This window comes from Culex quinquefasciatus, chromosome 1, assembly GCF_015732765.1.
Source record: "Culex quinquefasciatus strain JHB chromosome 1, VPISU_Cqui_1.0_pri_paternal, whole genome shotgun sequence".
Classification (NCBI taxonomy): domain Eukaryota; kingdom Metazoa; phylum Arthropoda; class Insecta; order Diptera; family Culicidae; genus Culex; species Culex quinquefasciatus.
Genome location: NC_051861.1, coordinates 102,589,601 through 102,613,175, shown reverse-complemented (window position 1 = coordinate 102,613,175; position 23,575 = coordinate 102,589,601). Strand labels below are relative to the sequence as shown.

General features: G+C 36.0%; 2 protein-coding genes across 4 annotated transcripts in view; one reads left to right on the top strand and one right to left on the bottom strand.

The window, feature by feature from the left end:
- LOC6040732 (muscle-specific protein 20) overlaps positions 1-23,575 on the bottom strand; it is a 91,019-nt gene that overhangs the window by 45,924 nt on the left and 21,520 nt on the right. Inside the window, exon 1 of one of the 2 annotated variants that reach the window (XM_038252340.1) lies at positions 15,919-16,047. The exons of the other annotated variant lie outside the window; for it this stretch is intronic. Coding sequence (XP_038108268.1) covers positions 15,919-15,958 — 40 coding nt within the window. The 5' untranslated portion in view covers positions 15,959-16,047. Of the gene's footprint in view, positions 1-15,918; positions 16,048-23,575 lie in introns of those variants that run through there. 2 annotated transcript variants of the gene reach the window in all.
- Positions 986-23,462, top strand: LOC6040730 (protein takeout). 2 transcript variants are annotated; one of them, XM_038252335.1, is made up of 5 exons: positions 986-1,291; positions 1,377-1,469; positions 15,733-15,869; positions 15,952-16,099; positions 23,062-23,462. In XM_038252335.1, the coding sequence occupies exons 1-5, from the start codon at positions 1,195-1,197 to the stop codon at positions 23,370-23,372; spliced, it is 786 nt and encodes a 261-aa protein (XP_038108263.1). In that variant the 5' UTR covers positions 986-1,194; the 3' UTR covers positions 23,373-23,462. The 2 variants fall into 2 exon arrangements, with proteins under 2 accessions (XP_038108263.1, XP_001850082.2); XM_001850030.2 differs by having other exon boundaries at positions 991-1,291; positions 15,733-15,883; positions 15,966-16,099.

Genomic DNA, 23,575 nt, shown 5'->3' with positions numbered 1-23,575 from the left:
TAATTGAAAAACAAATCTAATCCGACTTCTAAGAACTATCGTCCCGTGTACGACCCGCGTCGAACATCATCTTTATGACCTTTTAATTACGGTGACAACACCTCTAGCTTTTGCATGCAACAACAAACAGGCAGGTATTCGTGTACCTGTACAGCACGGGTCATTCAACACGCTCATTCGATATGGCGGGAAGTTCTATAATAGTCAGGCTAACACCGAGCAGGTTTCTAATGGACATTTGAAGTAGCAGTAGCGTTGGGTTTAGTGATGTTTTAGTCTTTAAGTGGTTCATGATTTATTTTTTCGCTTCTTTTAAAACAAAACAATTTTATGTTTTTTTTTTTGTAAATAGTTCGTTTCTTATATAGTTTCAGTAATCTGAACACCCCTAACCTTAAACGACAACGACCCGGTGCTGCGAGATGCGTGAGAGAGTTGCACGTTCGACTGCAGCAGCAGGTGCAACTCTCCATTAACTATAGTACAAAGTAGTAGTGCCCAGCTCGGGTACTCAACTCACCCGAGCTGAGAACTGTGCTGGCCCACCTCTCGGATATCCGACGACCCACCTCGGATCGAGTTGTTCTAAGAAGTAGGGAGTCTCTACCTTAGGAAGGAGACGAAATGTTGAACAAGTATTACCAATTAGCGTAATAGAGAACTGTCAAAATTACCCAAGGTTGTTAAATTTATAAGGTAACCGAAATTTAGTTTTTGTGATCAAACTTTTTCAAAACATTCACAAATGATTTAAAGAGAGTTTAGAGTTGCAACTTTTGTGAAACCTGTGCAACTACAATTGTTGCAACTTCTTTTAATCTTAGAGGTTCCACACCAAGAAAGAATCGCGTCGTCAAGAGAATGATTCTCATCCGGCGTAGCCGGTGCTACCGGTCAGTTACCCACTTAGTACTGCAATGTGCACGCGTACTAAAAGTGCAGTAAACCGCACTTTGTAGGCTCCGAATGTGCCGAAGGCTTATTTAACGGTCTACACCGGGTCGAGAACTTTCAGATGGGTTCCGATCTCGGAGCAGCTTACGACGACGACAATCTTTTTGAAAAGAGGCATAACCTCTAGAACGTGGTGAAGTTTGGTTAAGTGTGTCACAAGCGAACAGAAAAACCGGATTTTTTTGGGTGGAATTTTTGCGCACTCAAAAAAGGGTACTAGCAAACTAGTGAACTACCAAAATGGAATCTCTGCAGCGACATTCGGCGTTGATAGTGGTTTTGCTGGTGGGCTTGCTGGGCTTACCCGCCGCCAGTGCCAATGAGTTTATGGAGAAACGTAGGTTGCAAACGCATGCGGTGACCGTGGATTTTGTGAATTGAAGTTGCGAGTGAATTGTTTGTGTGTGTTTTTTAATTTGTAGCGGATTTCATCAAAACGTGCCGCTTTACGGATTCGGATTTTGTGGCGTGCTCGACGGAGGCTGTGCAAGGATTGTTCGACAAGCTGGTTACCGGTGAGTGAAAGTGAAGAAGAAGAAAAAAATAAAAACTAGTGAAACGAGAGATTTTTGCCACTGGAATCGATATTTTTATGAAAAACGGATGTTTTGTGGTGTGACAAAACAATACAGAACGGATTCGAATTTGTTTCAATTCTTCGAATATCCGCTCATTCGAATGCTAGCTAATTCGAACGTATTCGAATTAAAAAACCACTCAAACGTCAAAACTGAGTTGTCAAACTAAAGTTTACATTTTGATCCCTTTGTTCACCGGTTTCCAAGCAAGTGATTTCGTGCTTTAAAAAAATATTTTCTAAAAATCATCTTGTAGACTGTAAATTGGTCATATCTTCTAAAAGTTTCATTTCGATCAGTGGTCCTCTCAGTCAACTGAACCTCGCGGGACATTTTAGCATTTTTTCGTAGTTTTGTAGGCCACGTGCAAAAAGTAAATAAAAGTTACTAAAACTTGTAAAACAATAAAATTGAATTTTTAAGTCTTACTTTTTCATTTTTATTTTAATGTAATCTTATGAATCATTGTCTATACAGTTTCCTACGAAAATTTTAAAATTTTTGTATGAAGCGTAAAACGGCCTCCAATCCCCCTCCTATTGCGTTACGTAATAAAAGAACGCTCCCTTAATAGCAAAGATGTTCTTTGGATTCAAATTATAAGTGTATTATTGTTAAGTAACTTTGATTTTTTTCCCTAAACCATAACGACCTGGCTGAACAAAACCTTTTTTAGTAGATGAAAATAACAAAATGAAAATAAACATTTTGAAAATTATTAGACCGATACAAATATTTTTCAAGGTATATGTCCCTTGATTCTGAACAAAGTCGGTAGATGGATCAAATTCATCAATTCCAAACATGGTTTTGCATTCTTTTGAATTTTTGGGAACTTCTTGCAAAATTTCATAGCCATTCATAACTTCATTTATGTTTACGGTCTGTTAAATGATTTTGTGTAACTTTGGATTCTATTTCATTGTTTATTTTTTGAAATAGCGATGTAAACGGATCTCGATATTTGTGGCAATTTTTTTTTAATTCTATTTTAAATCGAGCACGGTGTGTTTCCTAGAACAATCATAAGATAAAACAATTCGGTAAGTCCGATATTTGGCACCATGAAAGAAGAGTTTTTTTTGCGGGGTCCGGCGAACTTTTTTTTTTGAAGATTTTTTTCGATTTTATAGGATTTTTCTTCAGGAAAATCGATGGAAATCGATGGGTTCATGTTCATATCCATGATTTTTTTTTATAAATGTGCCAAGCCACTCTTAATTACATATTTGACCTCAAATCAAAAGTATCCAACCCAAATTTACCAGATTTCTAGCTTTCTTTGAAATAACCCCAATATCCAAGCTTGAAACTTAAATACGACCAAATAAAAATCCTTTCTTTGTACAATTTGTCATAAAAATACAGCAACAGATTGCCTGGATACCATTTAGAGCTTTAGCCATTGTTAAACTTAGAATATTTCATTATAAAGCTATTTATTATCTAAAAGGTTCCCAAAATATGTTTTTCAATCCTCTGCCATACAACACTAAAATGATTTGAAACATTTTCGAATCAATCACATTGTAGATAACAGTTTCTGAACAATTTCCATAAAAAATTATCAATTTTGGTTCAATATAAGCAAAGATATACCCAATTTCGTAAAATAAAAAGTGACTTTCTCCAAAATTTCTGGATTCAATTCCCATTCAAACGATGAACAAAATAAGTCTTCAAAAAAAAGTTGATCTAGACCCTCCGACGAAATATTTCGCCGGACGCCGCAAAATGTCGGGAAAAGCCCTTCTTTCATGGTGCCAAATATCAGACTTGCTTAAATTTTTATTTTAATGTTCTCGGAAAAATACACCGAGGCTAGCACTTAAAATCTCTGGGCTTTTTGCTTTGAACTCGAGATATTATCATTTAAAAATAACAATTTTCAAGATAATCCGCTGAATCTTAATCTACCCTCAACATTAAGCAAAAGTGTAAAAAACATGATTTTTGGTTTATATTATATCCAGTGTTGGATAAATCATCATGAAAAGAAAACCTTTTGACGCTCATCTAGAGAAAAAATCTGAAGGAAGCATGACTCTCCTCACTCGTGCACGAAAGATCGGTTAAAAGAAACTAAAAAAAATCATCATCTGGATTATTCGGCGGAACATCGATTTCACTACGACAAATTATAAAATAAAAAATTACGTCAAAAAATGACCTGTCACTATACGTAGATGAACAACAGACCGAAATCACAAAAAATCTTTTACTGATGTTTTTTTTTCTTTCTAAAAGTTCGTGAGCGATTTTATTTTGCCTGATTCGTCTCCTCTCTCTGTCGCGGAGAAAAAGAATTCGCAAGCGAAACAGATGTTTTTCATGCGATTTTGCCATCCCTGCCGAAGAGATATCATTGATAACCAGCCGTGCCCTAAGATGACAGTTTTCGTGAGTTGCGCGTATTCACCGACAGATGGCCAGTGGGCCTCGTCGGAGTCCGCCCACTAAATTGGCGAATCAAAATTTGCATGGGAAACTTTTTTTTCGTGACGGCTTTCGCGGCACGCTCATTTCAACTTTTCTAGACTAATATTTGAACGCGGCGTGTCTCTAAACAAATTTTTGAAGAAAATGATTCCAGACTGCTTATTTTGTCGTTTTAAACCAAAACAATCGAAAAACTATAATTATTTAAACTAATATCGAAGGCCGCCATCTTAGGCAGGGATGCCACTTGTTTTTTTTAAATGTCTGTAAAAAAGTCTGTGTATGTCTGTGCATTTGTCTAAAATTCAAATATATTAATTCACAGTTATTGAAATCCATCAGAAATTGCGTTTTTAAGCATTTGAAGACTAACGAAATAAGTTTCGACAAAAAAGATTACAAAATAATAATTTAATAAAGTTTTTTAAAAGTCCGTGCACCTCAAAAAATGTCTGACACAAGCTCAAAAGTCTGTGAAACACAGACAAATCTGTGTATCTGGCATCCCTGATCTTAGGCCCTTTGGGCCCACCAACGATGCCAGATTTTTTTTTATGGGAGATCTGTATTTTCTTAAAAATAAATCTGTATTTATACAATACAATTTTAACAGCAGATTTATGGTTTTTAACCATATTAAAGCATAATTCAAATACCAAATTGTTAAAAAAAATAATTAAAATCAATTTAAAAAAAAAATATGTACATACAGATTTTTGTGATTTTTGGGATCGAAAAATCTGTAAAATACAGATTTATCTGTATATCTGCCATGGCTGGCGACCACAAAAAGTAGAAGGCCTGGAAATTATTATAGAAAGGACATCTCAAACCAAAAGTACCAATCGAAGCACGAGAACTGTCAAACGGAGGTACCAATCGAGCAAAATCCTTTGCCTTTTGCTCGATTGGTACCACCGTTTGACGTCGTCGGTTTGACAGTTCTCGTGCTTCGATTGGTACTTTTGGTTTGAGATGTCCGTTCTCTAATAAGTATAATCGTAGTAATCGGTGCGTGCGGGCGTGAAATTTTTTTTTGCTGCGTCATGTTTTTTTCGAATTTAAAATTAACCTTCTAGGAAAATTTTAGAAAATTATAAAGTGTCTAAACCAGATATTAGATCCGTATTTTGCCTTTTCTGACAGTTTTTTTTTTTGTTCGATGCCACTATCCACTGCGACCAGGAATTAGATCTATTGCGGACTTGCAATTCTATTTATAGAATCACAAAGGCTTCTTCTGTTATTAGGCAGATGGGACACGCACACACGCTATTGTTGAGCGAGTGTGTCGAGCGATCCACTGCCGTAACTTCGCCGCCGAAGAGGTTTGAATGTTTTTCAATCCTCTTTGGCTCTGCCTTTCCACTCTGTACTGTCCAAATGTATCGCTAGAACCGAAGTGCACATTTTACGTTTACTTATACCCAGCTAGCCCTTAAATTCTGGTTTCTGAAAAACTCGTCCCTTCAAAGCACTTTTTGCGATCGGGCCGTGGAGCTCTGCAGGGCAATTATACAGAGAACAGTTGGTCCTTATACATGTGAAGAGTACAGGGGAAAGGATGTGCCGAGCCATGTGGGTTTGAAACCACGACCTTCCGCTCATAAAGCGAAACCTGTAACCATTAGACCACAGGAGCTCGGCTTTCTGACAGTTGGTTGTAATGTCATCATCCGCGGAAAACTTTGTGAGGTGTAAGCTGCCAAAGCGAAGAACTGGACATTTCTGCAGAAAGAGTGAAGTCTTCCGAGTGTTGGTCCAGAAGGGATTTCTATTTTCTTTTCGTATGGATATCGTTGAAGACGTCGGGAAGCTGTTCCAAGGAAATTGGAATGTTGGGTTCCGATCCCTACGAAATCTACCAAGCCGATGGATCGGAATTTTGCTTGTGAAGGAGGTTTATTATGGATCGTTGAATCTGAATCTTGATTTGGTGAGATCTATCCATTTTATCTATCATTATTTGATTTTTTCCTTATTTTATATGATATTCTATTGATCAAATGATATATCCATATTATCCCTTTCCCACCTTCCCTTTCTCCTATCCTCATTTCCTCCCCCTCCCAACCCCCTCTAAATATTATTATCTGCCAAATTTACACTAACACACCACACCACAACTGATTCGGAGCGTTTGGTACGGTATGTCCACGCATCCTTCCTCCTGATGATTCTGTGAAATGTGATCCGTTCACAGAATCTGTCTCTGCGGTTAATGCAACGCAGTAGGCCTGGCCGCTTTAATTTATGCTATACATTTTCGGGGTAACTCGGATGTACTGTAATCATTAATATTGACAAGAAAGGACTTGAGGCGTAATCTTACCACAAGTTCTTCCAGGATGCTTTCTTCGGACTGGCTGCGCTTGTGTTCGATTAGATTAGATTAGATTAGATGTCCGTTCTCTAATAAGCTACAGGCTCTCTAACAAAAAGGGGTTGATATCCCGTTTGAGTGCAAGATGGTGCTTAAAATTTAGCCTGCATTTTTTTTCGAGAAAAGTGTAGATTGCGAGATAAACTTTTGGTGTATTTATAAAGTTGACATAGCTTGGGTAAGCAATCCTAACAACTTTTTAGAAGAAAAAAATATCCAAATATATTTCTGAAAAGTTAGATGTTTGATCAGTGAACCACTCTCATTTTCAACCAAACCAAAATTCGTTTTTTTCCATTTTCAACAAACACTTCTGAAGATTGAAGAACGTTTCAAGAACCATGAAAAGTATTACTGTAATGCTTTACAAAAGTTTGGAAATGGATTAGATCTTTTACCATTGATATGAATTGAAATACACATCCGTTACGTAAGGTTTAAAATATTAAAAAAAGTTACAGAAAGAGTTTGGGGAAGGTGGGGCAAGACAACCATATGGGGCAAAAGGAACAATCGTTCGTATGGTCGTTATTTTTACAATTTTGATTATTTCCAGTATAAGGAATTGTTGCTAGCAATGCAATTAGCTGATTCTACTACCACATAACCGCCAAAACGACGTAAACGCCACGGAGCATACGATTTAATGAAGTTTTTCTCAAAACCTTTGTTTTCTTATAATATTTGGAATGTACAAAATAAGGCTTAGAGTTCGTTTTAAGGCTCATTTTATCAAAATACAAATTTTCCTAGATCAGTAGTGTCCCTACCAATGACTTGCACTTATTATAAAGTATGATTTAACTTTTGGTTATTTTTCTTGAGAGCTTTTGAGAAATCTTGTTCAGGTGGGGCAAGTGTACCATATGGATTTTTAGTAAGGAAAAAAATCGAGTTGCTGCAACAACATATTTTATTGGGAAATAAATAGAAAAACGTACTTAAAAACTAACTTAATCCACCTATGTGATTGGAGCCTTCCTCACAACAATGGCTGTACACAAGTTTCATCTATTTTTTAGATCCGGCTTCCAAAAAGTACATCGATATCACTTAAGTGGCCATATCTCGAGACAGGGTTGCCCGATCTTCGATGTTTTGCACTCGTTGGAAAGGTCTTTTGATAACCTAACCAACAATGGGTCGGATGGTGGATCCGGACATAGTTTACATACATTTCAGTGAGATCCGGCGTCATAAAAGTACATCAATATCACTTAAGGGGCTATATCTCGAGACAGGGTTGCCAGATCTTCAATGTTTTAGACTCGTTGGAAAGATATTTTGATAACCTAACCAACGATGGGTCGGATGATGGATCCGGACATTGTTTACATACATTTAAGTGAGATCCGGCTACAAAAAAGTACATAATTATCGCTTAAATGGTTATAACTCGAGACAGGGTTGCCAGATCTTCAATGTTTTAGACTCGTTGGAAAGGTCTTTCAATTACCTAACTAACGATGTATAACATGATGATGTTTGGTTCAGTTTACTGCCATTTATTCAACTTTCGAAAATATGCGAAAACACATTTTTATACATAACTTTTGAACTACTTATCGAAACTTCAAACAATTCAATAGCACCGTATGGGACCCTAAACCAAGTCAAATGAGACTGGTTTGGTCAAAATCGGTTCAGCCAGTGCTGAGAAAACTGCGTGACATTATTGGTCACATACACACACACATACACACACACACATACACACACACATTTGTTCAGTTTTCGATTCTGAGTCGATATATATACATGAAGGTGGGTCTACGACGTTTTTATACGAAGTTCATTTTTAGAGCAGGATTATAGCCTTACCTCAGTGAGGAAGGCAAAACTGATAAACAATTGTTAAAAAAATTGTCCAAACTATATATAGTGATATTATGAAAATTTCCTTTTTATCATCTTAGTAAAAAAAAATTCGTTAAAACGATCAAATTTTTAGTAAAATATTATTATTTAATCTAAAAATTAAAGAAACGTTTCAAATACATCCTAATCTAATGTATCTAAGTGATAACAGTTCAATTGTTAGCAAATTAACATGTTGTTTCATGCATTGTTCCTCTTGCCCCAACGGGTTGTTCGTCTTGCCCCACTAGTTGAGTAGAACGTACGAAAAATATTTTTTTAAATATTTTTTTTTTTGCATTAAAAAACAGGATTTTTTAAAAACTTGTTCTATCAAAGTTTTAGTCAAGACCTGGAATAAGATGAATGTAAAAAAATCCGACAGATTTTTAACGTTTTTAATGGGTTATAACGATCATTTCCTTAGCTTGTTCCACTTGCCCCACTTTCCCTTATATTCATGCCAACTTTTGATCTACTGATATTTCGCCAAAGAGAGCAAAGAGTTTCTTTCTTTTTTATAGTTTTGCTCCCAGTGAATGCTGAACTTAATTCTTTTGATAATAATTTCTGCATTGTTGTTGATGAATGATGAACATTTAGTTGAACGCTTCGATTATTAATTTGATCCAACTGGTTGCATAACTTCCGCTAGATGTGTGCAACTATCTTAAAAACCTCCCCTAAATCCCAAGAATAGCTTTCGTCGGCGAAACACTGATGACAATAATTTGTCCCACTGCCCCGGGAGGGGTGGAAATGGGGTCTACTTAGTCAATGACTCTTCATTTTCGTTTGACACCAAGCGATCAGGACGGGTGAGGCGTGTGCGTCCGATAGCCCAAAGGTACTTAGCGAGATGGTGTATGATTTATCAACACTAATTACCCATTATTTAGCCCGACGACTTGCACAAATTCAAGGTACGATGAGTGCCACCAAATCGGCATCATGCTCAGGTGGTGTACGTTACGGATTGCGAAACAACGGATCCAGCCGGAGATTCTAGAACTGTCTGAACTCTCCGACTCAAGCTCCGAGTTTAACCAGTCGCCGGGTTTGTCCTCAATTTGGCTAATTTATATCTGATCGTGTTCGGTTCTGACTGGTTTCGTACCCCCAGCAGAAAAAGCAGCAGCATAAAGCATCAGCGGTGGTGTGGTGTCTCTTTTAACATATTGCATAAGTGTGGCATCAAGTTGCTGTTTCTGTTTGCCGCCGGAACAAAATATCAACCCAACCGACCATAAATTGCCGGCAACATCTCGTGTCGAGTTGATGTTTGTTTACTTGTACGTTTGTACAGGCTGCTCTAACCCAGAGACCCACAGTCGGATTTCCGCAAAAAGCTACCCACAAGTTCTAACCTTTACCTTAGACGCAGCGCTTAGGGTTCTAGCGCTAGAACGTCGATAGTCCGCAGAGTTTGCACATAACCTCAATAGATCAAGTTGATCGAGCTGGCTGTAATTGGAGATAAGCGGCTTTTCCTAACCAGTTTCGCAGCAGCATATTTGCCGGTGACACTGACACTCTCGGTGCCATTTTTGGGGTGCAAAAGTTCTGAACCTCAAGAACCTGCACCCGCTGTGTGAGGTGATAGAACGTGCGACCTGGCCTTAGTGGCGCGTTGGGGGAGCTATAAATTCAGTACCGTTCTCGTGTGAACATGTTGGGAGAGCGAACACGGGCATTTTGTCAAGAAAACTTTATTTATTGAAGGCAAATTTAGGTTGAATTAGCATAAAACAGTGAGTTTTGCTTTTCATAAGTTGTCAGCGATCATAGTTTTGTTGAGCTGGAAATTCGCCAATATAATTGACATTCGCTTGTAATTGGACTTGAGAGAAAATATGCTTATTTCATTGACAATGAAGATTTAGTAAGTCGGCAAAAATATCAGGGGTTGATATGAGCACACATTTAAACTAAAAAAAACGTTACTTAATCCACCTTTAGGTAGTTGGTGCCTTCCTCACATTCATAAAGTCAATTCATTCAGTAAAAATAGCAACATTCCCCCTTAACATGTTAAACAAATCCACTTTATTACTCATTTCTTTTGATAGGGTTAGCTGACCTTCAATATTTCTGGCTCATCGGCAAGATCTGATAAAAAACTATTCAACGATAGTTCGCATGGAAGATTCAGATAATATTTCTATCACAATATCTGAAGTCCGGCCTCCAAAATGTATATAAATAACACTTAAGTGCTAATAACTTTTGATTTGGTGGTCAGATCTACGATGTTTTAGGCTCATTTGAAAGGTCTTTTGATTATCTAACTAACGAAGGGTCGCATGATGGACCCGGAAATCATTTTTATTGAAATATCTGAGATCCAGCCTCCAAAAAGTGTATAAATAACACTTAAGTGCTGATAACTTTTGATAGGGTTGTCAGATCTTTGATGTTTTAAACTCATTTGAAAGGTATTTCAATTATTTAACTAACAACGGGTTAAATAAGAGATCCGGACATCATTTTCATTGAAATATCTGAGATCCGGCCTCCTAAAAATGTATAAATAACACTTAAGTGCTAATAACTTTTGATAGGGTTGTCACGATTTTTCGGGCTTATAGGAAAGGTCTTTTTAATACCTTTCTGAAAATGTATAACATGATAGGTTTTCTTGCAAAAACCACCCTTTTTACAATCTTCTGGACATACGTCAAAATCGTTTTTTTAGCATAACTTTTGAAGTGCTTAACTGAACTTGCTGATTTTAAATAGAGACCTATGGGACCCCAAGACGGATCGAATGAGACTAATACGGTCAAAATCCGTTCATCCAGTCCGGAGATAATCGAGTGACATTTTTTTTTGTCCACCCACCTACACACATCCACACAGACATTTACTCAGGACATGATTCTGAGTCGATATGTATACGTGAAGGTGGTTCTACGAGGTCAAATTAAAAAGTTCATTTTTCGAGTGATTTTATAGCCTTTCCTCAGTAAGGTGAGGAAGGCAATAAAGCTATTTGATATTAGCAGTTTTAAAAACAGGTGCCACGATATCTCAACACTGCTTTGACCAAATCTGCTCAAAATTTTGATGAAGACTCGTTAAACTAATTCCATGTGCATGACGAAGGCCGATTTTCAAAAAGTTCATTTTTTAAAAAAAGATAAAAATGTTAAAAATGTGATACTATCTGCAAGTTTTATATTTTGGGACCACAGATTGGAAAAAGATTTTGTTTTTCATAAATTCATGTATTCATAAATTTTTGGTAGCAGCATAACTGTGCAAAGCAATATGTGATATCTTGTCAGACATTTATTTTTTTTATTTTGAATGTCAGACTTTCATAAAAGTTCTGAGACATGATTTTTTTGAGAAAAAAAGTCACTGGATTTCGATATATCAATCAAACTCAAAGTACCATGTTTCTCCATTGAAATGAGTTCCCAGTACACTCAACCCCCGGTGGTTGGTCACTTTTTCGTTTGACACTTTTTAGTTTGTACCCCGTTGGTTTGACAAAGTCAAACTAAAAAGTGACCCCGTTCGTTTGACATCAGTTGGTGTCATACCATCGGGGTTTGAGTGTACATTTTGCTGGTTACTCATTGTGCCTTATGTTTAATGGATGTACTGAGATCTGTTTTTTTTTGTCTATAAATTTCCCCTCAAAATCCTTCACCAACTTTGGATATCTTTTTAGTTCCGAGACCTTCACATCAGCCAACCAAGTTTTAATTGAACTATAAGTGTATTCAGATATGTTTTTAAATGTCTTAGTATTCTTCATCAAAAACCCAATTAATAAACTTTGTTGTTTTTGTGGATTTTACGAAAATCGTGAAAAAACGCAATGGACCTCCCTATTTCGGATAAGATTTAATAATTTTGGCCAAGAAACTCCCATGCCAAATTTTGATTCAAATCGGAGCATTTTTTTTATCTGGATCCTGCTGGCGAATGTATGGCAAAAGTTCAAAGACATAAGACCAAACGGACAAAAAGGTTGAAAGTCAAAAGATCGAAGGGACAATATATATCAAGAAAAGATAAAAAAAGGAAAGATAAGCTACAAAAAAAAACTTTTCATCTTATTTTTAATAGCTAACGTATGAAAGAACGGCGATGCTCTTCAAATCTTTTAAAGTACGACTTTTTTAAAGAATTGCTCTTGTTTGAAAGAATGGAAAAAACTCACCAAAATGTTACGACGACAAAGAATCGTATTTTAAATTAAAAAATACATATATACAGCAATTCTATTTGAAAAGAGCCTAAACAGAAAAAAAAAAGTTCTCCAATCGGGCTCAATTTTTTCTGGGGGTTCCTCGGCCAAAATAATTAGACCCTTATTTTTTTGTTTGGCCATTAGGGTGACCTACATCTTGCTAGGGTGGTTCGAAAAATGGCAATTTTCGTCATTTTTCGCAAAAATCACTTTTTTCGAAAAATCATATCTCCGCGCCATTTCATCCGATTTAGGCTGTCTAAGACGCAAAAGAAAGATGATGAGTTTGGCTATTTGAGAAAAATAGTAAGAAGTTCCTGGGTTCGATTCCCATCTGCTGCAACCTTCCATCGGATGAGGAAGTAAAATGTCGGTCCCGGCCTTGGTTGTTAGGCCGTTAAGTCATTCCAGGTGTAGGAGTCGTCTCCATGCCATAAGTACAAACAACACACCAAACCAAGCCTACTCCGGTGGAATCGCTGGCGGCGGTTGGATTCGCAATCCGAAGGTCGTCAGTTCAAACACTGGGGTGGAAGGTTCCTGGAGTAGAAAGAGGTTTGGGTGCTCTCCCCATTCAAGCCTTCGGACTCCTAGGTTCGAGCAGAAACTTGCAATAGAGACCACAAAAGACCCGGGGTCGTTAATGTGGATGGTTTGATTTTTTTTGAGTAAGAAGTTCCAAAAATCTAGCTTAACTATTGAAAAAGTAGTATGAAAACTTAAAATGGCATTTTGACCGTGTCTGGACCAAAGAGCCTATGTCTGAAAATATTTTTATCGGATTCCTCGGAAAATTCCACATAACATTTCAAAAAATTGGCGATGTCGAACCGTACGTTTCCAAGATATGATTTTTTGAAAATAAAAACTGAGTTTTTCGACGCGCCACGTGCATAACAGGAAAATGACGAAATCGGAAAAAAATCAACTTTTTTCACTAAAACTGCGATAACTTAAAAATTTCAGCGATGAACTATACATGTCTGGGTACCAAAAGTTGCGTCTTTCAATTACAAAAATTTTGATACCCAGACATGTATAGGTCATTGCTGAATTTTTCAAGTTATCGCAGTTTTAGTGAAAAAAGTTGATTTTTTGCCGATTTCGTCATTTTCGTTTTGCGCGCGTCAAAAAACGTAGTTTTTATTTTCAAAAAATCATATCTCGGAAACGTACGGTTTGACATCGCCAATTTTTTGATTTGTTTTGTGAAATTTTCCGAGGAATCCGATAAAAATATTTTCAGACATAGGCTCTTTGGTCCAGACACGGTCAAAATGCCATTTTAAGTTTTCATACTACTTTTTCAATAGTTAAGCTAGATTTTTGGAACTTCTTACTATTTTTCTCAAATAGCCAAACTCATCATCTTTCTTTTGCGTCTTAGACAGCCTAAATCGGATAAATGGCGCGGAGATATGATTTTTCGAAAAAAGTGATTTTTGCGAAAAATGACGAAAATTGCCATTTTTCGAACCACCCTAGCAAGATGTAGGTCACCCTAATGGCCAAACAAAAAAATAAGGGTCTAATTATTTTGGCCGAGGAACCCCCAGAAAAATTTTGAGCCCGATTGGAGAACTTTTTTTTCTGTTTAGGCTCTTTTCAAATGGAATTGCTGTATATATCTATAATGTAATTATTAGTGAAATCTGTAAAACAGTTAAAAATTCATTTCGCTGCGTTTAAAATAATTTTAAACATGTTGAGTTTTTGTAAATTTTCGGCACAAGAAGTTTTTTTTGCAAAAAAAGAATATTTTTGTAAAAAAATTGATTTTATTGAAACCTATTGTAGGGGAGAGTGGGGAGACTTGATCCCCTTTTTTTGTATCGCACATAACTCTGTCAATTTCTCACAAAACTATAAACTTTTTGCATGAATTGAAAGCTTAAACATTTATCTGTGTTTGGCTAATAAGGATATTTCATCAGATGAACTCTTCGAATCATGCCAAGCGTTTTAAAAAAATATTTTAAACCGGCATTTTGAAAATGTTAGGGGTAACTTGATCCCCCTTTCAACATTTTGAAGAAATCTTAAGCAAAATGTTTCTTATTCATCCAAACTTTTAATTTTCTATAAGATACAGCAATTTCACATAAAACCTGTACGTTTGTGTTCAAAATATAACAAGTTTATTATGTTAAATATTTAAAAACTTAAAATATTATTTTTTAGACCAAAATTAAGCATGTTTACAAAAGCTGCTAATTTTTGTTTACGGAACTTTTGAAAAATGGTTCAAACTGCAGTAAGTTATGTACAACTATACTAAAAGAAACTATGTATGAAAACCCAGCTCAATTAATTAATCTAGAGGCTGATTCCAGCGACTGTAAAAATGCAGGGATCAAGTCTCCCTAAACACACTTCTTTAAACAATTGATTGTAAAAATAGTATGGCGATAAATTTAACATCAAATGCGTAAGGGTTTTGGAGTTGATAAGTTTATCAAAAAATTCATGTGTAAAAAATATTTTTTTGAATAATTTTTGAGTGTTTTCTATACATATCAATACAAAGAAAAAAAAATCTCTTGGAAGTTTTTTGCAGCTCGTTTTAGAAAAATGTGTGTAACTGAATCTAAACATTTTTAATTTTTTTTCTTTGTATTCTACAATGAGTTTTAGTTAATTTTGCACAACTTTCTAGAACAAAGCTAATTGTTTTACCCACATGCTGACGAGATACAGGCTTGGGATCGAGTGTCTCCGGGGATCAAGTCTCCCCACTCTCCCCTACTGCTATATAATACAGCTATGCCTTTAATATTTGTTTTTTTTTTATATAATTTATTGTTTCCCCTCCCTCCTCCTCTCTGCCAGAGCCGAAGGACAAAATATTTGCATTGGCCTAAATTGTTTAGAACTCGCGATTTGCGATTTACTGAAAAATTGCCTGTTTTCTATGGAAAACATCTTATTTTGCACTAAAAAAAATAATAATAAAAAACTGAGCTCAAATAGACTGGTATTTCCAGAACATTATTGGTTAAGCTAAGATTTAAAGCGAAACACAGAGCAATTTGAACTCACTTTTGAATGTTTTAGAATCAAAATATAATATTTTTTATGAAAAACAGGACGTTGTTCCAGAGTCAAAAACCTATCCTAATGAGCGCGCACTCTGCAAAATGACCCATTTATCAGATTGCGTCAGAAATTAATCCATCAGACAACGTCAAGAAATTAATCCATCAAAATGGACTTAAAAATACTACAATTCTATCAAGATCAAAACGCTAAGTTTTCAAAACAAGTATTAAATTATGATAAATAATACTCATAAACATTATAATTTCCCTTCTTTCCAGGCATCGAGGGGCTCGAGCACGTCGGCACGATCGACCCGATGAAGATCAGCAAGATCCGCATCCTGCAGGGTGACGGCCCGGTCAGCGTCAACGCGTCCCTCTCCAAGGTGGTGGTGACCGGCTTCGCAAACACGAAAGTAGTTCGAAATGTGTATGTTTGGCTTGCGGGCCCCGAACAGAGCTTACCTTTCATGGAGCCAAGTGATTCTCTATCCCTAGATTTCATCCCACAGCGTGAGCAACAAGGACTACAGCTGGGAAACGCACATCCGGTTGCCGAAGATGCGTCTCGAGGGCAACTACCACATGCAGGGTCGCATCCTGGTGATTCCGCTGAACGGCCACGGAAAGTGCTGGTTTGAGCCGAGTGAGTATTTTTCGAAATCTTTTGAAATCTTCCATTAAAAAGCAAGCTGAATCCTAAAAATCAATAAAATTGCTCCAATCTAACGCAACATGGCGCCCGAAAACGCAAACCATGTTGCGTTTCCTCTCGGCATTTGACAGCCGCAGTTGGCGTTGCGTTCGCCAGGGTGTTGCGACGCGCGCGCCAAACCCACAAAGTTCAATAGATTGCGCCGAGTACGTTTGCGTACCGGGAACGCAGCAAGCCGCGGAGGAGGACGCGCTGTGCCGCGCGAAGTGAGCGTTTTTGCTTCAACGCACACAGCTGCAGCAGTTGGGGCTCTGCTTGTGTTGCAGGGTATAACTTTAGGGGTTTGCGTTTGCGTTTCTTTGCTGCAGCTTGGTGGCGGAACGCAGCAACCAAACTGCCGGAAAAGACTGTGGCAAACGTTTGGTAATTTTGTAGTTTTTCAAAAGTTGTTCTGAAATTTAGCATTTAAATGTATTTTAATCAATTTTTAATTTTTCTTAATTTATGCAATAATTTATCAAAATTACCGAAATACTCTACACAAAAACGCATTAAAACTGAATTAATGAATTTTGAATTTTATTTCTTATCATTTTTAAAGTTTTTAAAATTCCTGCCAACAAAAAAATGTTCAATAAAAATGAAACTTTTTCATGACTTCTCGTGAAAATATTCCCAAAGCCAAAGTTGATCATTTCGCCATGAATCCGGTAGTGATGGTGTACACTGGGCCCCGTATAGGCGATGATTGCCACAGCGGCAGTGAATTAAACCCAGTTGCACTGAATACCCAACAGTTGATTTTATACATTCGTAGAGTGACGCTACCAGGAAGGCAGCATAGCGAGTCGGTAGGATGGGAGCTGTTTCTGCAAGGCAGGTGGACAGTATTGTAATCTTCTGTCATGAATTATAAAAAAAATGTCTTTTATTTACGATTTATATACAAATTAAAATTTATATTGTTAACTAATTTTAATCACCCCATTGGTTTCCCATTACGAAAAAAAAAAAAGATTCAATTGAATACTGATATGGATTTTGTCTCAGAACTTTGGTCCTTAAATCTTTGAAATTTTGCAAGACTCGGCTACAGTTCAGATCTGAAAAAAATTGCTCAAACGGATTTTATTTGCATTTCATGACCCAACAATGTTCTTTGTTATACTGGTCATGCCTGTAACATAACTACCCTAATTTTTTTTTAAATTAAGGTGAAACAGGAAGTCTGCCTCGACTCAAGTTTGTGGAAGCACCTTTAAAAAAATAGCGTGAAACAACAAAAGTTATTTGTGTTGCCGACGAAAGCAAGCAATCTGTCAATCTGGATTTTAGTACACAGAGAGTTTCCTTAAAAAAATAACCTAAAAGGACTTTGAAGACTTTCGTTCCTACCAAACTCCCAGTCAACTAAAATCCATATCTGAACTGGACGGATTAAAAAAATTGTAGTGAATTATTTGAGGTTAGTTTTGTGACAATTTTGCGTATTAAAAAAAAAAATATTGCGATCGATAACCATATTTTTTCGATCACTTCATTTTTTATGTTTTTCAAATAATAAACATGCTGTGACCGTCAACAGTTACGAGAAATTCTCGATTATTTAATTCCCAGATTGAACTCTCTAACGCACATGGTTACTCCAGAGTACAACTCATTTTTAACTACAAAATGAAATATCTCGACAACAAAGAAATTTTCATGTAGAATGTAAACTGTCAGCTATTAAAATTTCATTGATTTTGGTCTTTTCAGTGTCCAGTTATAACGGTAAACTTATAAACTCTCAATTTAGTTTCTGGGCGGGAAAGGGGTTACGAATCATCGAATTCGAGTGGTTTTTTGCCTTCCTCACTGAGGTAAGGCTATAATCCTGCTCTAAACATGAACTTTTTATTAAAAGCTCGAAAACCCACCTTCATGTATACATATCGACTCAGAATCGAAAACTGAACAAATGTCTGTGTGTGTGTATGTGTGTGTGTATGTGTGTGTGTATGTGTGTGTGTATGTGTGTATGTATGTATGTGACCAAAATTCTCACTGAGTTTTCTCAGCACTGGCTGAACCGATTTTGACCAAACCAGTTGCATTCAACTTGGTTTAGGGTCCCATACATCGCTATTGAATTGTTTGAAGTTTCGATAAGTAGTTCAAAAGTTATGTATAAAAATGTGTTTTCACATATATCCGGATCTCATTTATATGCATGTAAACGATGTCCGGATCCATCATCCGATACATCGTTGGTTAGGTAATTGAAAGACCTTTCCAACGAGTCCACAACATTGAAGATCTGGCAACCCTGTCTCGAGTTATGACTACTTAAGTGATATATTTGTTCTTTTTTGATGCCGGATCTCACTTAAATGTATGTAAACGATGTCCGGATCTATCATCCGACCCATCGTTGATTAGGCAATTGAAAGACCTTTCCAACGAGTCCACAACATTGAAGATCTGGCAACCCTGTCTCGAGTTATGACTACTTAAGTCAGGGGTGCTCAAAGTTTTTGGAGGTCGGGCCAAATTCGAAGCTCAAATAAGCTTGCGGGCCAAATTCACAAAATAGGTTATTATAAAAATTAAATTACATTTATTTAATTTAAAAGATTTAATTTCTGTTATTTGAAAAAAATACAATTCAAAATAATAGATACCACGAAATAACGGTTTTCTATCGGTATTGTTGATTTTATTGTTTCAGGTATTTGAAAAAAAAAAGTTTTTAGCTAAATGTAAAAAACGAAACTATTGGCACTACGCCCCCCGGGGCATGGCCTTCCTCTAACGTGGGATTTCTGCTCCAGCGCCTCTGACGAGACAGGAGAAACCGGGACCGACGTTTTACTTCACCATCCGATAGAAGCTCAGTGGATAAGGCGGGAATCGAACCCGCGTCTCATAGCATCATCGGGATCGGCAGCCGAAGCCGCTACCCCTGCGCTACGAGACCCACCAGCTAAATGTACTTGTGTTTTCAAAAAAAAAAAAATTAAAGTTCATCTATAGGTCCAATTTTATCTATAAGTTAAGTGTTGCTAGTAAAAATAGTTGAGAGCCAGAATTTCAACATTTCAATGTAAAAAAATGTTAGAAAATGTTTTAAGATTCCGTATAGTTAAACTGAAATCAAGATTCGACAAAAAAATCATTTTAGCAAAAAAACATTAATTTATTTCATCGAAAATTCATAAAAATCCAAATTATTTTTAACAAACTCAAATATGCTCAAAGTATTCTAAATGCAAAAGAAACAACAAACTTGATCCTCCGATTTCCACATTTTGTCTGCCTGAATCAGTTGGTAGTCAATCAGATTCGTTATCTAACTGTAATGAGTTCGAATCCCGAAGGAAGTGCAATGTAAATTTGAGGGTCAGTTCATAAAAGGGTCATTATGACTTGCAAATTAATAAAGAAAATTCATATTTTTGCAACTATTGTAGAATTCTGCCTAAGTCAAACTTGAACGTTTTTTAAATATTTTCAAAAATATTTGATGAAAGTTTTGACGATATTTACTAGTTTCACTCACATTTAAACGTGTGAAATTGTTTTAATTGTAAATTTATTTTAACAAATCATTAGTATCCATAAAGTGAAAAATCATAAGTTTTTTTTATCAACAAAAAATTAAAAAGCCTAAAATATAAAAGTTTAAAATAAACATCGATTTTGAAAAAGAATTAAATCACTTTACAAGTGGTCAACGGGCCATTTTACATGATCATCGCGGGCCACAAAATATCACCTCGCGGGCCACGTTTGACCCGCGGGCCATACTTTGGGCACCCCTGACTTAAGTGATATATTTGTACTTTTTTATGCCGGATCTCACTTAAATGTATGTAAACGATGTCCGGATCTATCATCCAACCCATCGTTGGTTAGGCAATTGAAAGACCTTTCCAACGAGTCCACAACATTGAAGATCTGGCAACCCTGTCTCGAGTTATGACCATTTAAGTGATATATTTGTACTTTTTTTTATGCCGGATCTCACTTAAATGTATGTAAACGATGCTCGGATCCATCATTGGTTAGGCAATTGAGAGACCTTTCCAACGAGTCCACAACATTGAAGATCTGGCAACCCTATATCGAGTTATTACCACTTTAGTTATATCTATGTACTTGTTTCTGGACTATGTTTCTGGATCTAAAAAAAATAGTTGAAGTATGTGTCCAAACCGCTCATATTACCCATTGTTGGTAAAAAGTGAGGAAGGCACCAACCACATAGGTGGATTAAGTTAGTTTTTTTTTCTAAAACCCGCAGTTTTGTAAAAAAAAATTAGTACTTGAATTTAATTTCCGATCATTTGATACTCATTTATTAAGAAAAAACATGGAAATTTAAATAATTTTTCGAAAATACAAAGTTTTACTTTTTTTTTGTATTTTAAAAAAATACGGCGTCGAACTGTGCTAAGTCCATGTAAACAGTGTACGCTATTCTAACCTTCAAATCGAGTCGGCATAAAACCAAGACAACTGTCGTTCTTTCATTACGAAACCCCAAAAATTCGCCTTCATTATGTCAAAAGTTAGACATTTTTACGAAATTTAATATATTAAAAAAACAACTGTTTATTTAATTTTTTTTAATAATAATTTAAATAATTTCATTGTTCAAGTAATCATCAAACGAAACATTACAAAGCTTCGTCGGATATTAAATAAAATCAGCACATACAAACAGTTCTCCAAATTCGTAATACAGTCCAGACTCGACTATCCGAAGGCTTCGGAAAAATTTCACTTCGGATAATCCAATCACGAAAAAACTCTGAAAAAAAAATCTACTTGAAAAAATAGTAATATTTTCATTCCAAAATCTCGCATACTATGAGCCTTCAAATGCTGGTGCCATTTTGACAGTTTGAGCTGGTGTGAAAACGGCGACAGACCTCGCACCACACAGGTTTGCATGAAAATCTAATTTTAGGCAAAGATTTTTACAAATTTTAGAATTGGGTTATTTTTTGTGAACATTTCACCCCGAGCAGACGGAAATAACTTGGGAATAACATTTTTTGATATTTAAAAATACCAGGCCAATAACATTTTATGTTATTATTAACAAGATTTGTTATTCGTCGTTATGATTTTTTTGTTATTGGATTGTTATTGTAATAACAGACGAATAATATTTTTCTCCGAACAAATCTTTGTTATTATTTTTTTGTTATTTTAACAACTAATCCGATCATCCCAAAAACAGTTGGCGGTATTCTTTCATAACAAAAAATGTTATTCCAAAGTTGTGTTGGCTTTCATTCAATATCAGACCAATAACAAATTTTGTTATGATAACATAAACTGTTATTTAACCCTTATGCAAAAATGGATTTTTCAAAAAGAATCCATAACAATTCTTGTTATTTTAACAGTATTTGTTATTGAAATGGCATGAATTTAGTTATTACCGTCTGAACGGGACCGGATTTTATTCTCAAGAGTTTGTTTAAAGATGCCTAAATGAATCAGCTTGAGCTTGAGGATCGCAAGAAAAATATGAAAATGTATCTAACACGTTTTTTTTCGAAAAACTATCTACGATTTCATATTTTTTTGGCAAATTTTTAATTTTCTTTTTTTTTAAATTTGATAAAACTATGTCCATGCCTTTTTAATGTCAAAAAAACTCATTTTGCATCATTAGTTTTACAAATCAAATAAGTAAATGTCCCAAAACAACTTTGGAATAACATTTTTTGTTATGGAAGAATAACTCCAACTGTTATTGAGATGATCGGATTAGTTGTTAAAATAACAAAAAATAATAACAAAGATTTGTTCGAAGAATAACTAAAAATGTTATTCGTCTGTTATTACAATAACAATCCAATAACAGAAAAATCATAACGACGAATAACAAAATCTTGATATAAATAACATTAATTGTTATTGGCCTAGTATTTTCAAATATCAAAAAATGTTATTCCCAAGTTATTTCCGTCTGCTCGGGGTATGAAATTCTGTAGCTTGAGAAGAGATTTTCTGATCAATTGTTGTAGGTTATGATTAGGAAATAAAAATGGAACTCAGAAAAGGCCTTTACCCATTTTTTTTATTAAATTTTTTTAACTACTTAAAAAATAAGAAAAATCGAATTTGCAATCGACCAGTACTTAACATTTTTTTAAATAATTTTTACCATTTTCAAGTTATAGCTACTTCCAGGAGCGCATTTTATTTTTTTTTTGGGCTTTTTTGAATTTAAAAATAATTATTGAAAGAAAAGCTTTTCTGGAAAAAATATGTTTGAAAATTTGAAATAAATTTCAATTTTTTATTCTCTGGAACTTTGAAAATCGGGTGCCTAATTAGTTTCTGAGATACAGCCTCACAAAGAATTCGAATCGAATTTTCAATGTAAATAATTTAAACTTTTGAAAAAAAATCTGACTCTCAAACAAATGTAAATTAGAAAAATAATTGAAATGATACCTACATAAATGTGAAATTGGAACGTTTCTTGTTATCTTGAATAAAACGAAAGATGTTTTTATTAAAAACATAATGTATTGCGTGCTTCGAATCAATCAAAACAAAATTTGGCGTCAACCAATCAAATTTCATTCAATTTCTTATACGTTGAACACTCGTTCACAAAAAGACATAATAAATCAACCACCAACAAGTCATGCTGCGGCTTCTACACCAGACTACTGTTCGCCGTTCATTTCCATTCTACCCATCGGTGAGGTGGACGGCGCATTGTTCCATCCCAAAATGAAATGACTGTTTTTCGAACAGCAGGGTTTATTCTGTTTCACGCAGTAAACCCGATGAAATTTGAGCTTCATGGCTGAAACATCATGAACAATCCAGCGGAAGGTTTATTTGGGGGTTGATGAACATAACAAAGAGCTTCAAGACGAGCTCTTGAAGTCTGTGGCTTTGGGAAAAAAGAGGATTTAATCAACTTTCCAACCTTCCAGGCGGCATGGACATCATCATGAAGACCACCAACGTGCTGGACGTCCGGAACGGGCACGTGTTCTACAACGTGACCAACACCAAGGTGGACTACACCATCAGCGGGCTGCGGCTGCACATGGGCAACCTGTTCGAGGGCGTCAAGGTGCTCGAGGACAGCACCAACCAGTACCTGAACGACAACTGGCGGCCAGTCTCGGAAGCGCTCAAGCCCATCATCGCCAAAACCATCGAGGACATCCTGCTCGCCATCATGCAGAACATTTTCAACCAAATCCCGGCCGAGTTTTTCGTGGCGGATCTTCCGAAATAGAGCACCCCTGCAGGTAGGAAGTAATCATTAAGGTCATTTTTTCCGATTTTCGTGTAAATAAACACTTTTCGTAGTTTTCCCCAACTCGCAGCTGCTCTTTCAATTCGATGATCCGAACGTCCAAGACACAAAAAAGTTTGGTAGACTCCGTCCCATTCCTGCGCGCCTGTTCATTTCAGATGATTTCGATTTCACTTTTGCGT

What these genes read in the sequence shown, in the direction of transcription:
- LOC6040730 (XM_038252335.1), top strand. Translation starts at nt 1,195, where the DNA reads ATGGAATCTCTGCAGCGACATTCGGCGTTGATAGTGGTTTTGCTGGTG. An exon ending in CAATGAGTTTATGGAGAAAC is followed by an intron (nt 1,292 to 1,376) that starts GTAGGTTGCAAA and finishes TTTAATTTGTAG; the next exon opens with CGGATTTCATCAAAACGTGC. An exon ending in CCGGCTTCGCAAACACGAAA is followed by an intron (nt 15,870 to 15,951) that starts GTAGTTCGAAAT and finishes CTCTATCCCTAG; the next exon opens with ATTTCATCCCACAGCGTGAG.